This window comes from Neomonachus schauinslandi, chromosome 12, assembly GCF_002201575.2.
Source record: "Neomonachus schauinslandi chromosome 12, ASM220157v2, whole genome shotgun sequence".
NCBI classification, from domain to species: Eukaryota; Metazoa; Chordata; class Mammalia; order Carnivora; family Phocidae; genus Neomonachus; species Neomonachus schauinslandi.
In genome coordinates this window covers 102,225,739-102,239,451 of record NC_058414.1, presented here as the reverse complement: position 1 = coordinate 102,239,451, position 13,713 = coordinate 102,225,739, and the positions used below count along the sequence as shown (strand labels likewise).

At 41.1% G+C, this 13,713-nt stretch overlaps 1 protein-coding gene across 1 annotated transcript in view; it reads right to left on the bottom strand.

The window, feature by feature from the left end:
* DPP6 (dipeptidyl peptidase like 6) overlaps window positions 1-13,713 on the bottom strand; it is a 694,644-nt gene that overhangs the window by 367,657 nt on the left and 313,274 nt on the right. Inside the window, exon 2 of the mRNA XM_021692851.2 lies at window positions 7,461-7,575. Coding sequence (XP_021548526.1) covers window positions 7,461-7,575 — 115 coding nt within the window. The remainder of the gene's footprint in view (window positions 1-7,460; window positions 7,576-13,713) is intronic.

Here is a 13,713-nt window from a genome sequence, read left to right as displayed (position 1 = left end):
AGAGAGAGTGAGAGTGCGGGGTGGGAGGGGCCAAGGGAGAGGGAGAGAGAAACTTAAGCAGACTCCACACTGAGCATGGAGCCTGACACAGGGATTAATTCCATGACCGTGAAATCAAGACTTGAACCAAAACCAAGAGTCAGACTCTTAACTGACAGCGACATCCAAGCATCCCACCAAGAGTGCACCTTAATGTAAACTATGAATTTTGAGTGATAACGATGGGTCAGTGAAGGTTCATCCATTGTAAAAAATGTGCCACTCTGGTGGGGATTGATAACGGGGGAGGCTGTGCGTGCCTGGTGGCAGGGGGTGTCTGGGAAAACTCTGTGCCTGCCTCTCAGTTTTGCTGTGAATCCAAAACTGCCCTAAAAAAAAACAGTCTACTTAAAAAAAAAATCCATGGAAATTTTATTACAGAACTTCCTTTGTTAACTAGCAGTCACACCTCTGAAGTGGAGGGATTCTCTCAAATGTAATTTTAATATAGCTTTTTTCCACACAAACCCATTTCATCTTATTTTGACTCTGGTGTCTATTCAGAACACTTGATTAAGTATCTGACTTGCTCGTACTTACTCTCTCCTATAGGAGAATCCAATTTATGAGCCGTGATGGCCAATTTGCTAGATTTCACTCCCTCTCAGTAAAGCCTATCGGGTCCAATTGAAAATTAAAAAAAGGTAAGCTGAGAGTTAGCAAAGCAGTTACAGACATTGGACCTAAACCAGTGATGAAATTTCAACTCCATAAAAATAATCTCTATGCTCTGCTCCCACCCAAAAGACTCACGAGTCTTATATTCTGATAACCTCTGTGTGGCCTTAGCCCAAAGTCTACTATCACTGTGATTTTCAAATGTCCAAGGCTTTTTGGTTACACACCACCTCTAAGTGTTCTAGTGTTTTCCATCAGAAATTGTTGTCCATCTTCCCTAATGTGAAAATCCATAAGGTCAACTGTCAGGGCTGTTTTAATGCAAATGGGATTCTGCTGGATTTTTCAGCTCCTACGACATTAATGGTGGCACTGGAGAATGTCAGAGTCCTTTCCATCAGAATGCAAGAACTGTAGCTGCCCAAAAGGGCATAGGCTGTGTCTGACCTGGCATAGGCACATATTTAATATCTGAAAATAAAAAAGGTAACTTTGAGTCTATTACACCAAAGAGAAATTTAGAAAAGAGCATAGACTAGCAAGGGGGAAATGAATGACAAAATTGAAAAGGACACATTCTCATTTGGCTAGTCCCTTTGGAAATAAGATTGCCTTAAACACTTTTAATTTGATCTTTAAAACATAAATTGTGCATAACTGGTGGTAATTAGACGGCGCTACAGAACAGGGTACTTGTCGTTCAGAATGATTACCATGAGCCCCTTAAAGATCTTGGGTACCAACAGGGCCTCCATGTGATTCTTCCTACCAAGCTGGAAAGGGGACTCACGTGAATGATGTGGATGGAATTAGAGGGTATTATGCTAAGTGAAATATGTCAGTCAGAGAAAGACAAATACCACATGATCTCACTCATATGTGGAATTTAAGAAACAAAACAGAGGATCATAGGGGAAGAGAGAAAAAAATAAAACAAGACAAAACCAGAGAGGGAGACAAACCCTAAGAGACTCTAATCACAGAAACAAACTAAGGGTTACTGGAGGGAGGGGACAGGGGATGGGGTAACTGGGTGATGGGCATTAAGGAGGGCACATGGTGGAATGAGCACTGGGTGTTATATAAGACTGAAGAATCACTGAACTCTACCTCTGAAACCAATAATACATTATATGTTAATTAACTGAATTTAGATTTTAAGAAAAATACCTACTACAATTTCTAAGTAAGTCTATCAAAACGGAGGCAAGACTGGGTGCGAAGGCACGCAGGCCAGCACAGAAACTTGCAGGGTGTTGTCGTCACTAGGACTCTCCTCTCCTTAAGGCTGCTCTTCGTCTCTCACCCAGTGGAAGCCACTGTGGCCCTTAGTGGTGCTCACGGTCTTTAGGTCAGTGACTCAGTGACAGGCAGCACTCAACAGGGCTTACCCAAGCCCTGCCTAAGACTCCTCTTCTGTTTTTGCTTCCTGATCACACGTCTGCGAAATTCTCCTCATGCTTGTTCCTTCCGTCTTTTTCAACCAACGCTAAGCTCTCAGGAAGAGCATTTGTGTCTCCTTTTCTCACACTGCACCCAACACGAGCTCAATGCTCTCAGCCCCCAAGAGGGGAGCATTTACGTTTGACCAATGAGTACGTCCTATTGGTTGAGGTGAGGATGCTCTGCAGGTTCGTAAATTTGAGAAAGCTCTGGAGCCAGGGGCAGGTTGAGCGATTTGACATTCTCTTCTGCCTGACCGAATTTTGATTGCCAAACAAAAGCCAGTGCTGCACCCCAGGATGGCGGATGCAGAAAGCCCGCGGTGGGAGGGACGGCAGTCCCTTTGCTACTGAACAGGCATGGCTGATCGTCCTAACCTAGGACACAGACTCCCTGAGCAGCACAACCTGCAAAACAAAATACTAGCCACGGAAGCCCAACAGAGCCCAAGGGTTAGGCAAGGCTCAGCCACATTTTTATTTTGACAGAAGAATAAAAGAAATTCTGCTCTTCAAAGCCTCTCCTGGAATTCAGGGAGGCACCCCAGCCCCACCACCAGCAGATGCCTCCTGCCCATTGTTGTTGCCCCTGACAACTGGCCGCCAGCATTCGAAGAGGTAATGGTTACAATGACGATATTCTCTATTGCAGGAGGCACACTGCGCATGAGAGCTGAATGTAAATGACTCGCAGGGTTAGCGGCTGCATTTGAGAGACTGGGACATGCTTCCCTACACAGTGGAGAAGACCGAGGGACAGCTCTCTGTGGGTGTTGCATGGGCACAAGGAGGGAAGGCTTCTGAACTGGTTCAAAATTTATTCCGCGAGAACATTTACCACCCAGCCTTGCTGCTGGACCATTGGGGAGAAAGGAGCTGCGGGGGGGGGGGTGCCCTTTTATTTCACACTGAAGTGACGAATGCAGGCACCCTAGGACTTGGGGTGACATGGACACTCATGTGTGCCTTGGGAGGGCAGCAGCAACTGCGAAGTACTTAAAACACTGTTCTTTCTAAGCCCCCTCTCCAGTGCTGGACAACCACAGAATCAACTGTTCAATAATCACTTTCTCATATAAAGCACAGTTCTGTTCAAAGAAAAGCAATGGTAGGGACACGTACTCCGTGAATCCTGAGGAAGATCTGATTTCCTCCATGTTAATTAAAAGTACGTGGTTGCTGACATCGCCAGCTAAGGTGAAACATTGTCAGCCAATCACAAAATAGAACAAGTATTTGTCTTTACTAACCCTCTCCCTACTCAGATTTCAATGGCTGAATCCATTTTTTCCGTGATCAGTCAGATGCACCGTACTGAATCCTGAGTCCAGGTGCCCCAGGCAACTCAGGTATGCTCATAAAGCATACTCAGGGAGAGAGAGCAACATTCTCTTTTTCATAATTGCTACTGAAACCTCTTCAACATTAGGCAAGTTTTTATGGTACTTCAGTATATAAGTATGGCCAGATTACCCCATGTTTTTTTTATAATGTTTCCACTATCATGTAAACTAACAGCTCAAGTGAGATGAAATTGATTTACTATGAAGTTTCACTTTTTAATATGTACAATTGAGTAGTTCTTGATGTATTAACAGAGTTGTGAATCCATCACCACTATCAAATTCCAAATATTTTCATCACTCCCAAAAGAAATCTTATTTTGATGCATCCATGTAGGCTTATCAGTTGTATCAAATGTACCACTCAGTGGGGATGTTGATAACCAGGGAGGTTATACGTTGTGTGGGGACAGACGGTATATGGGAAATCTCTGTGACTTCCTCTCAATTTTTCTGTGAATCTAAAGCGTCTCTAAAAATACATCATTTTTTAAAAAAGGAAATAAATCTCATACCTATTAGCAGTCACTTCTCACTGTCCCCACATCTAGCCCCGAGCAACCACTAATGTACCTCTATCTCTGTGGATTTGCCCATTCTGGGATAATACACTATGTGGCCTTTTGGGTCTAACTTCCTTCACTTAGCATAATGTCTTCTATCTTTTTGGCTCTTATCAATAATGGTCCTATGGACATCCATATGGAAGCTTCTGTATGAACATATGTTTTCAATTTTGGGGGGTATATACCTGGGAGTGGAATGACTCGGTCATATGCTAACTCTATGTTTACTTTTTGAGGAACTACTGAACAGTTTTCCACAGAGTCTACACAATTTTACATTCCTACTAGTAATGTTTGAAGTTCCCCATTTTTCCACATCCTTACCAATACCTGTTATTTTCCTTTTTTTTTTTTTCCTTTTCATAGCCATCCTAGTGGGTATGAAGTGGTATACTGTGAGTATGATTGGCATTTCCTTAATGACTAATGATGTTGAACATCTTTTCTTAATGCTTATTGGCCATTTGTATTTCTTTGGATAAGTGTTTTTTAAATCCTTTGGTTGTTTTTAATTACATTATTTCTCTGTTTTGAGTTATAATAATTCTTTATACAATCTGGACACTTGACCTCTACAGAACATATATCTTGCAAATATTTTCTCACATTCTATGGGTTGTCTTTTCACTTTCTTGATAGTGTCCACTGATGCACAAACATTTTTAAGTTCAATGAAGTCCAATTTATCTATTTTTTCTTTGGTTGCTTATGCTTCTGGTGTCATATCTAAGAAACTGTTGCCTAATTCAAGGTCATAAATATATGCTCCTAAGTTTTCTTCAAGAATTTTGTAGTTTTAGCTCTTTTATTAGGTTGTTGATCAACGCTGAGGTGATTTTTGTATACAGTGTGAGGTAGGGCTCCAACTTTGCTCTTTTGCATGTGAATATTCAGTTGGGCAAGCGCTATTTGTTGAAAAGACTATGCTTTCCCCATCGAAAGATCGTGGCACCTTTGTCAAAAATCAATTGGCCATAGATGTATGGGTTTATTTCTGAACTCAGTTCTATTCCGTTCATCTATGGGTCTATACTTATGCTAATACCATCATTACTGTAGCTTTAGAGTAAGTTTTAAAATCAGGAAGTATAAGCACTTTAACCATTCTTTCTCAAGGTCGTTTTGGTTGTTCTGAGTCCCTTGTATTTTCATATGAATTTTAGAATCAGCTTGCCTATTTCTCCAATAAAGGAAATTGGGATTTTTATAAAGATTGGATTGAGTCTATAAATGTATTTGGGAAGTATTGCTATATTACCAATATTAGATCTTCCAATCCATAAACACAGAGTATCTTTTCATTTACTTAGGTCTTCTTTAATTTCTTTCAATTATGTTTTATGATTTTTCAGTGCACAAGTTTGTATATCTTCTGTTAAATTATTCCTAAGTACTTTATTATTTTCAAAACTATTGCAGGTAGAATCACTTTCTTTCTTTCTTTTTTTTTTTTAAAGATTTTATTTATTTATTTGAGAGAGAGAGAATGAGAGAGAGCAAGCACATGAGAGGGGGGAGGGTCAGAGGGAGAAACAGACTCCCTGCCGAGCAGGGAGCCCGATGCGGGACTCGATCCAGGGACTCCAGGATCATGACCTGAGCCAAAGGCAGTCGCTTAACCAACTGAGCCACCCAGGCACCCCAGGAATCACTTTCTTAATTTAATTTTTAGATTGTTCATTGCTAATGTATGGGAATACAAATGATTTCTGTATATTGATCTTGTATTATCCAGCCTTGCTGCATTTGCGTGTGTGTGTGTGTGTGTGTGTGTATTCCTTAAGATTTTCTATATACAAGTTCATGTCATCTGAGAATAGAAATCATTTACTTTTTTCCTATCTGTATTTTTTCCCCTTGCATTGCCTTGGCTAGAATCTCTAATAGAATGTTAAATAGATATGGGGAGACTGAGCATCCTTGTCTGTTCCTGATCTTAGGGAAATGCTTTCAACCTTTCACCATTAAGTACGATATTAGTTGTGGGTTTTTCATACATGCTCTTTATCAGGTTGAGGAAATTTCTACTAGCTTGTTGAATATTTTGTTATGAAAAGATTTTGGACTTTGCAAATGTCAGCTCTGTGGGTTCCTTCCCTCCCTTTATTCTATTAATATGTATGTATTACATTGATTTTCATACATTAAATCAAATTTATTTTCCTGGGATAAATCACATTTGGTTAAGGTGTATAAGCCTTTTTATACGTTGCTGGATCAGTTTGCTTGCATTTTGTTGAGATTTTTACATCTATATTCATAAGGGATTTTTTTTAATAAAGATTTTATTTATTTATTTGACAGAGAGAGACACAGCGAGAGAGGGAACACAAGCAGGGGGAGTGAGAGAGGGAAAAGCAGACTCCCCACTGAGCAGGGAGCCCGATGTGGGGCTCGATCCCAGGACCCTGGGATCATGACCTGAGCCGAAGGCAGACGCTTAACAACTGAGCCACCCAGGCGCCCCCATAAGGGATACTGATTATAGTTTTCATTTCTTGTGATACCTTTATCTAGTTTTGGTTTAAGGGTACAGATTACTCTTTTTGTCACTGAAGTTTTGGAATCATTTAAAAGTACATCATCATTTACTGGCACTTTTTGTAAAAATGTAAAATTAATTAATTAATTAATTAATTAATACATTTCAATGTATCTACTTCTTTTTCCATCTTAAGGTCTAATACCTGTGCAGTCTATTTACTGAGGGTTAGAACTGTGGTTTTTTTTTTTTTTTCCAAACAATTAGGAGACAAACATGACAATGAGAATGTGGCCACAGTGGTCTCCTACAACTGCCATGTGGTTGTCTTCCAGGAAAAGTCTTCCTTCTCTCCTTAAGCTCATACTCCACCACAACCTGCCTCACATCTCACCTTCTTCCTGAACTTCCTCACGAAGGACCTCTCTCTCCTCCAAGCTCCCATAGCACTTATTTTTGAAACATTCAAGGTGCAGGTGTATACACATTTTTGCTGTAGGATTTTGCTAAAGATTTTGTGTGTTTTTTCTTCCCTGTGAGATTTCTGACTCTTTCTTATACTTTTATTTCATCAAGTACCTCTGTTCTTATTAAAACAACATACATTGAGTGTGAACTAATTTTTAAAATGCATCTTTGATACAGTAGCTACAGATTCCATGAGATCCATAGACGTGTCATATTTATAACGCCACTGTCTTAAAGCTCATCAAGCATGAAGAAGTAATTATGAATTTTAATATATGCCAAGTGTTTCTACCTAGTCAACAATAATATAAATGAATTCAAAGCATACAAAATGGATTTTTTTCATTGAAACATTACTCATTTAACAATATGGCACAATGAGAATTAGAACCTGGGAAAAATAAATTATGTAACAGGTAGTTACTTAGAAAAAAACTGCAAAGCACAGCTAGACACTTTCTCCCACACAGTGACTTGCTTTTCCAAAAATAAATGTAAGTACCTGGAGTCAGCAGTATGACCGAGGTGACAATCAAGGAGCAGATGACCAGGATCACAAGGAGTGCAATCGCTATGCCCTTCCAGTTTCTTTGGGGAGGGTTGCTCCCCACCAGCTCCTAAAAACAACAACAGGAAAGAGAAACCCAGTGAGTGAAGTAAGAAAATAAAATAAAAACCAAATAAATACATTCCATTTGAATCAAAAACCAAGACACGGAAGAGTGAACGAGGCATATTCTCATCCTTGAACTACGAGTAGCTCTTTTTTCCGCCCTTCGGCCTCCTGCTCTCGTCCCTGCAAAACCTGATCTCAAGAACAAATGTGATAGTATATTATGTTTACAGCTTTGCTGAGAACTGATTGTCTCTTCACTCGGGACACTGGGTTCCACAGCACAGGGCAACTGTGGCGTTTCCCTTCGTGACAGCCAACCTCCTAACCCCACTGAGTCAAACCCAAGTATGATTAATATTGCCGGCTCCCAGTCCTCTCTCATCTTCCTTCTCATTCACATCCACACCATTAACTTCTATTTCAGGGTACCAGATTCAAACATTTATTTAGCACATCCTGCATGCCGAGTATAATTAACCTGGACCCACTGCTCATGATCTTGAGCCCTTTCTCCCTTCTGTAGAACTTCATACAAGACTTCAAGATTGCCCAGGTCTCTTCACTGGGTGATTCACTTATACCTATTCTAGATTTTCATCCCTCCTGGGAGCTGTGTTTGCATGGTCGCAGGGGTTAGGGATGGGAGGAAGAATCTGGAGACATTGCTAAAGTGTGCTAAAGGTTGGATAAATCTAGGAAATTCATCAGGCATATTGGCTGCTGAAACCAACTTTCAATTCCTTTCAAATCAGGGTGCTCATATAATTTACATTCCAAGCTGGGATCCTTAGAGAGACAAACTGGTTAATATTTATAATTAATAATTAATAAACATAATAGTTTATATTGATAAAAGTTATCATCAGTAATACAAGAGCAACTGGCACTCCCCAAGGCAAATAAAGACATATGGTCACACTGCAAACAGTCTACTGGTCCTTCTGCCCATAAACAGAACACAAAACATTCTCTCTTATAGTGCCCATAATTACAACTCATATTAACTCCAACTCAAGATGAAGTAGAATAGAGGTGGCCTCAAAAAGTAGATAATGCAATACCCAAATACAGCTTCATCCCAAACTCAAAGTTCATTAGAATGTAGCAAATTTCTGCAAATTGAAATAAAGGTGACGTTAAATAGAGGATGGCAAATGATTGATAATTGACATGCAAATATTCAATATTGGCTATCTAGATTATCAAATTAAGAGAAATTCTGAGGGCCACTATGCTCTTAGTAAGAAAGGATTTTATTGTTGTTTAAAAATTTCTACCAATCTTATTTGCTATCCAGAATTTATCTATTAAGAAGTGGCTTTTAGCACTTAAAAATGACAAAAAGTTATACTGAGTTGATCTCATTTCTGAATGGATAGATTTTCCTATGCAAGAAAATCACAGGCCAATAACAAGAAGAAGTAATCAGATTTTGCTGATTCAGCAACTTTTCACTTTGCCCAAGTTTATGAAGAAAATTTGAAAATTCACCAAATTTGTGAATAGCATAAATCTTGAAGCAGTATTATTCATATGAACAAGGTAGTACACATAATGTCTCGCAGACCCTAGTGGATCTTTCTTTCTTTCTTTCTTTCTTTCTTTCTTTCTTTCTTTCTTTCTTTCTTTGAGAGAGAGAGAGTGTGAGTGCGTGAGGGAGGGGAGGGGCAGAGGGAGAGGGAGAGAGAGAATCTTAAGTAGCTCCACACCCAGTATGGAGCCCTATGTGACACGGGGCTTGATCTCACAACTCTGAGATCATGATCTAAGCTGAAATCAAGAGTTAGAGGCTTAACTGACTGAGGACCCAGGCAGCCCTCTAGCGGACATTTCACAAACACTGTTCATATTAAATCCCAGGGTAACAATCAAACCAGAATATTTTAATCTTTAAGACCAAATCTTATTCAAGATACAGAATAATAAAATTAATGTTATTGTCTTCATCAGCTCAAACAATTGGTATCTTTTGAATCTTGTTGTTAATAATAATAATCTAGAATTCTAAAATCTGTACTAAACATATCTATTAAATACACTGGTCAAAGTTTATATGCATGAAGAAGCCTAAGACTTTTTCTTTGTGTCAATTTCTTGACGAGCTAGTAGTGTAGCTGATTTACTTGTAGAAGTGTACTTGAACCCATGTTGCAGTGACAGAGGTCCTTCTGAGACTCAGTGAGCCTCTTACCAGCCCCAACACATCCACAGTGGGATGTCCAGGTCTAGGCTGGATGGTGTCAGAGTGCCTACCAAGATGACCAGAAGATGGAGATGTTTGCAAAACATGTCACGTTGAAGGAAGAGTTCAGCCTCAAAAGCCAAATACTTAAGAGTCTTCATCCACTTGAACTATCACATGGAAGAGGAGACTTATTCTGTACAGCTCCAGAAGGTAGAACTGTGTTTCAGTACAACTCAAAATTCCCAGCCATGAGTATCACCTCACAGTAGAATGAGATGCTTCACCAGGAAGTGTGCAGGATGGTGAACACCTAACAGGGGTCCTGGAGGTCCAATCATCCAGAAAGGAAGGTGGAAATAAATGATCTTAAAAATGTCCAATAGAGTAAAAGTTCTATGAACACATATAGGATGGAAGAGAGAGATACAAAGCTGTGAAGTTGCTATGCAGGGGTGGAAAACAAATGGGAGGCAAGGACTTCTGGAAAGGGGACAAAGACTCTGCCTTCCTCCTGTTCACTGGACTAAGAAAATACTTTGCACAGAAAACCAGTTTGGTATGTATTATTGAATGGGAGAATGTACCCTAAATAACCAAACAGGCATTGACAGCATAGTGTACTCAAGGGAAGTGATCCTGGGTCAATGACACCATTGCTTGCTTTCTTTCTTTTCTAGAGAGAGAGAGAGGGAGGGGAAGGGGAAGGAAGAGAGGGAGAGGGAGAGAGAGAATCTTAAGCAGACTCCATGCTCAGCAGGGAGCCCAAACGAAGGGCTCAATCTCAGGACCTGAGCCGAAACCAAGAGTCAGATGCTTAACTGACTGAGCCACCCAGGTGCCCCAACATCATTTCTTAAAGACAGATGCACCATATTGCCTTCCAGGCAGCATTCTTACACATTTAAAAAGGGCAATTTTGCCCACATGAAAGCAGACATTCTCTACTACACTCCATTTTCATTTGCCAAATTTCACATTTCACAGTACAGGTAATTTCTTTTTTAACTGACACAAATACTATTGTTAACAATACTAACAGGAAACAAGTTAGGGAGGAAACAAATCATGAGTAATCTTGCTAATCCAAGAAAATAAAACTTTTCATTTTCCCCATTTTCCTTTCTAGTCATGGTCTATATACACATTCAATTTCTACATGGGTGTAACCAGAGCATAGAGACTTTCTTTGAGTTAGAATGCAGATAAATATGTGCTTCTCTGAACATCTCATTTGGCTCCCAGATTCAAATGACTTCCTCATCTTAACTTGCAGGAGCTGAATTATTGAAAATTTGAGGAGAGCTGACGCTGCTTCCCATGAAGGACAAGACAAGTTAATAAATTATGCCCTGGAACGCTAAGCTTCAGTAGTGCATTTCTTGGCAGAATTATATATTTTTGCCTAGAATAGTGAAAGTGAGACTATAAGACATTCCCTGTTCTGTTCAGTACCACAAGCATACCTCGGAGATCCAGTAAAATGGAAGAGCGTGTCTACAATGAACAATTTGGTGTAACGAGGTGATCAAACTTTCATCCATCCATCCATCCATCCATCCATCCATCTATTCATCTATCCACCCATCTGTCCATCCATCCATCCATCCACCTATGCACCCATCCATCCATCCAACACATGTCTATCCAGCACCTTCCCTGCCAACCCTGCCCTGAGAACCTTGGGTAGAGCAGTGAACAAAACAGACTGCACTTCTATCAGCCCAGCAAGCTGAATGGCTTTCGTTTTTCCATATTGCCTTTCTTGTATTCTAGTGCAGGGATGGGGCATAAACAATAAACAGATAAACCCACTAAGAGAAGAAAAAAGCAGGACAAGGGAGTCAAGGGTGGGGGTTGCATCCTGTTTGTATATAAGGAGGTCAGAGAGATTTTCTAATAAACTGACATTTGAACAGAAACTACAAGAAGTGTAGCTGAGAGGAAGGACGTCAGGCCTCTATGGCCTGAACTGTGTCCCTCCCAAACTCACATGTGGAAGCTCGAACCCACAGTGTGGACAGAGGGCCTCTGGGAGGTAATGAGGGTTACATGAGGTCATGAGGGTGGGGCCCTCAGGACAGGATCAGTGTCTTCACAAGAAGAGACAACAGAGAGCTTGCCTCCTGTCTACACACATGCATCGGGGGAAGACCACGTGAGAAGACACAGCAAGAAGGCGCCGTCGGCAACCTAAGGAGGAAGGGCCCACGGGACACTGCAGCCTGCATCTTGGCTGTGGGCTTCCAGTCTCCAGGACTGAGAAACAAAGCTCGTGGCTCAGAGGCACATCTCCCACGTTCTGGAAAGCCGTGCCTGGATTCACAGGCAGAGTTCATTATTTTCCCATCTGGACACAACCGTAACACTTTGTAAATGCTTTTCTGTAACATTATTGCACTATTAAATTATGTATTTAATGTCTGTGTCATCATCCGTCTGCAAGCGACTTGGTGTGCTGGTGTTCCTGATGTCTTGTATAGAACAAGGGACACCACAGCGCTCCGGGACTGTGGTCCAATCCTCCAGAACGGAAGAATGGACATATGAATGCCTTTATAAGAAGTAACTCTGTTATTTGCTGGCACCTCTGGCAGAAAAGCCATTGTGGATTGATGAGGAAAGCAAAGCATTAATACCAGCCCAACTCCACTGATGATGCCAGAAACAGCAGTCGGTCCTAACAGATGTCATGCAAAGTGACATCTATAGTTGGCAACTGCCTTGTCCTCGTGCAATTGCGGCTCACACTTATTCTCAACTCAGGCAAAAAGACAACAAATGAATGAGAAACAAACTCAACCTTTTCCTAGGTTGTTTGGTTGTTTTAAATATAAAATTCATGTTTTCAGAATGTTATCTTAGGAATTTGTAATGAGAGCTTGATATTTTACGTGCCAATTGTACAACTGAAATGGAAGAGATGCAGATTGAAATAATAATTGAAGATCCACAGTGTTCTGTGAATGGATTAATGGGGGGTCACTGTGCATGTCCACCAGGCCCTCCCCGTCTGTGCTCAAACCCGACATGCCTTATCTTGGCCTGAGCTTCCTCTCTCCCACGAGATATCCCTTGCTGACTTTATCACACCTTGTGCCTTATGATAAGGAGTCGAGATTCTCAAGAAAAGTCTGAGGTGATTATTTAGAAATTAGAGAAACTGAAGGCTTCAGGGATGGGACAAAAAAGCAAAGAAGGGGTGGAAGACAAAAGGAATCCAGTGCTTGGGTGTTAGGACCAAATGCAAGTGTGTTTGGAAGCACACTATAATTTATAACATCCATAGAAATGTAAGATATTGCTTTACGATTGATTGCTATTGCTACCAAATAATGCTTCAGTACCATTTGATAGACACTATGGGAAGAACTCAAAAGCACATCAAATTTCTGATATGTTATAAAGAATGTAAATACAGAGAATCCCACTTCCGAGCTCTCAGGAGGGGAAACGGGCATCTTCACCTCTGTTGGGTCCCCACAGTAGGGTGAGCCAGGCCACCGCCACGTCATTCCACAGTGAAGCACACATTCCCCACGCAGCAAATACCCACCTTGAGTGTTTCAGGTACACCTCGTGGTGTGTTTGTTTTCTGCAAATGTATGTATAGCCATGCACAGCTAACGAGACGGAAGTGGTCTCACTTCCAGAAGAAGTGAGAGGAGAAGAGGCCTCACTAAGGGCTCTTCCTAAAGGAGCCCCCTACTATGGAAGATCAGCATGGGAAGCTGCAGATGCAGGAGCAGTCGGGTGGCAGTGAGAGAGCAGAGACTGCAGGGACGGCGAAGGTCCAGCCCTGCCAGCCTTGGTGGGGACAGCTGGTAACTGTGCACTTTACTTCCCTTTGCTGAAGGCGGAAGGGTCGACCAGATGGCCCACTCACCAGGGAGGAAGGAAGTGGATTCAATTATTTTCTTCACAATGGTCCATCTTTGAGCCAATCAATCTCTTCTT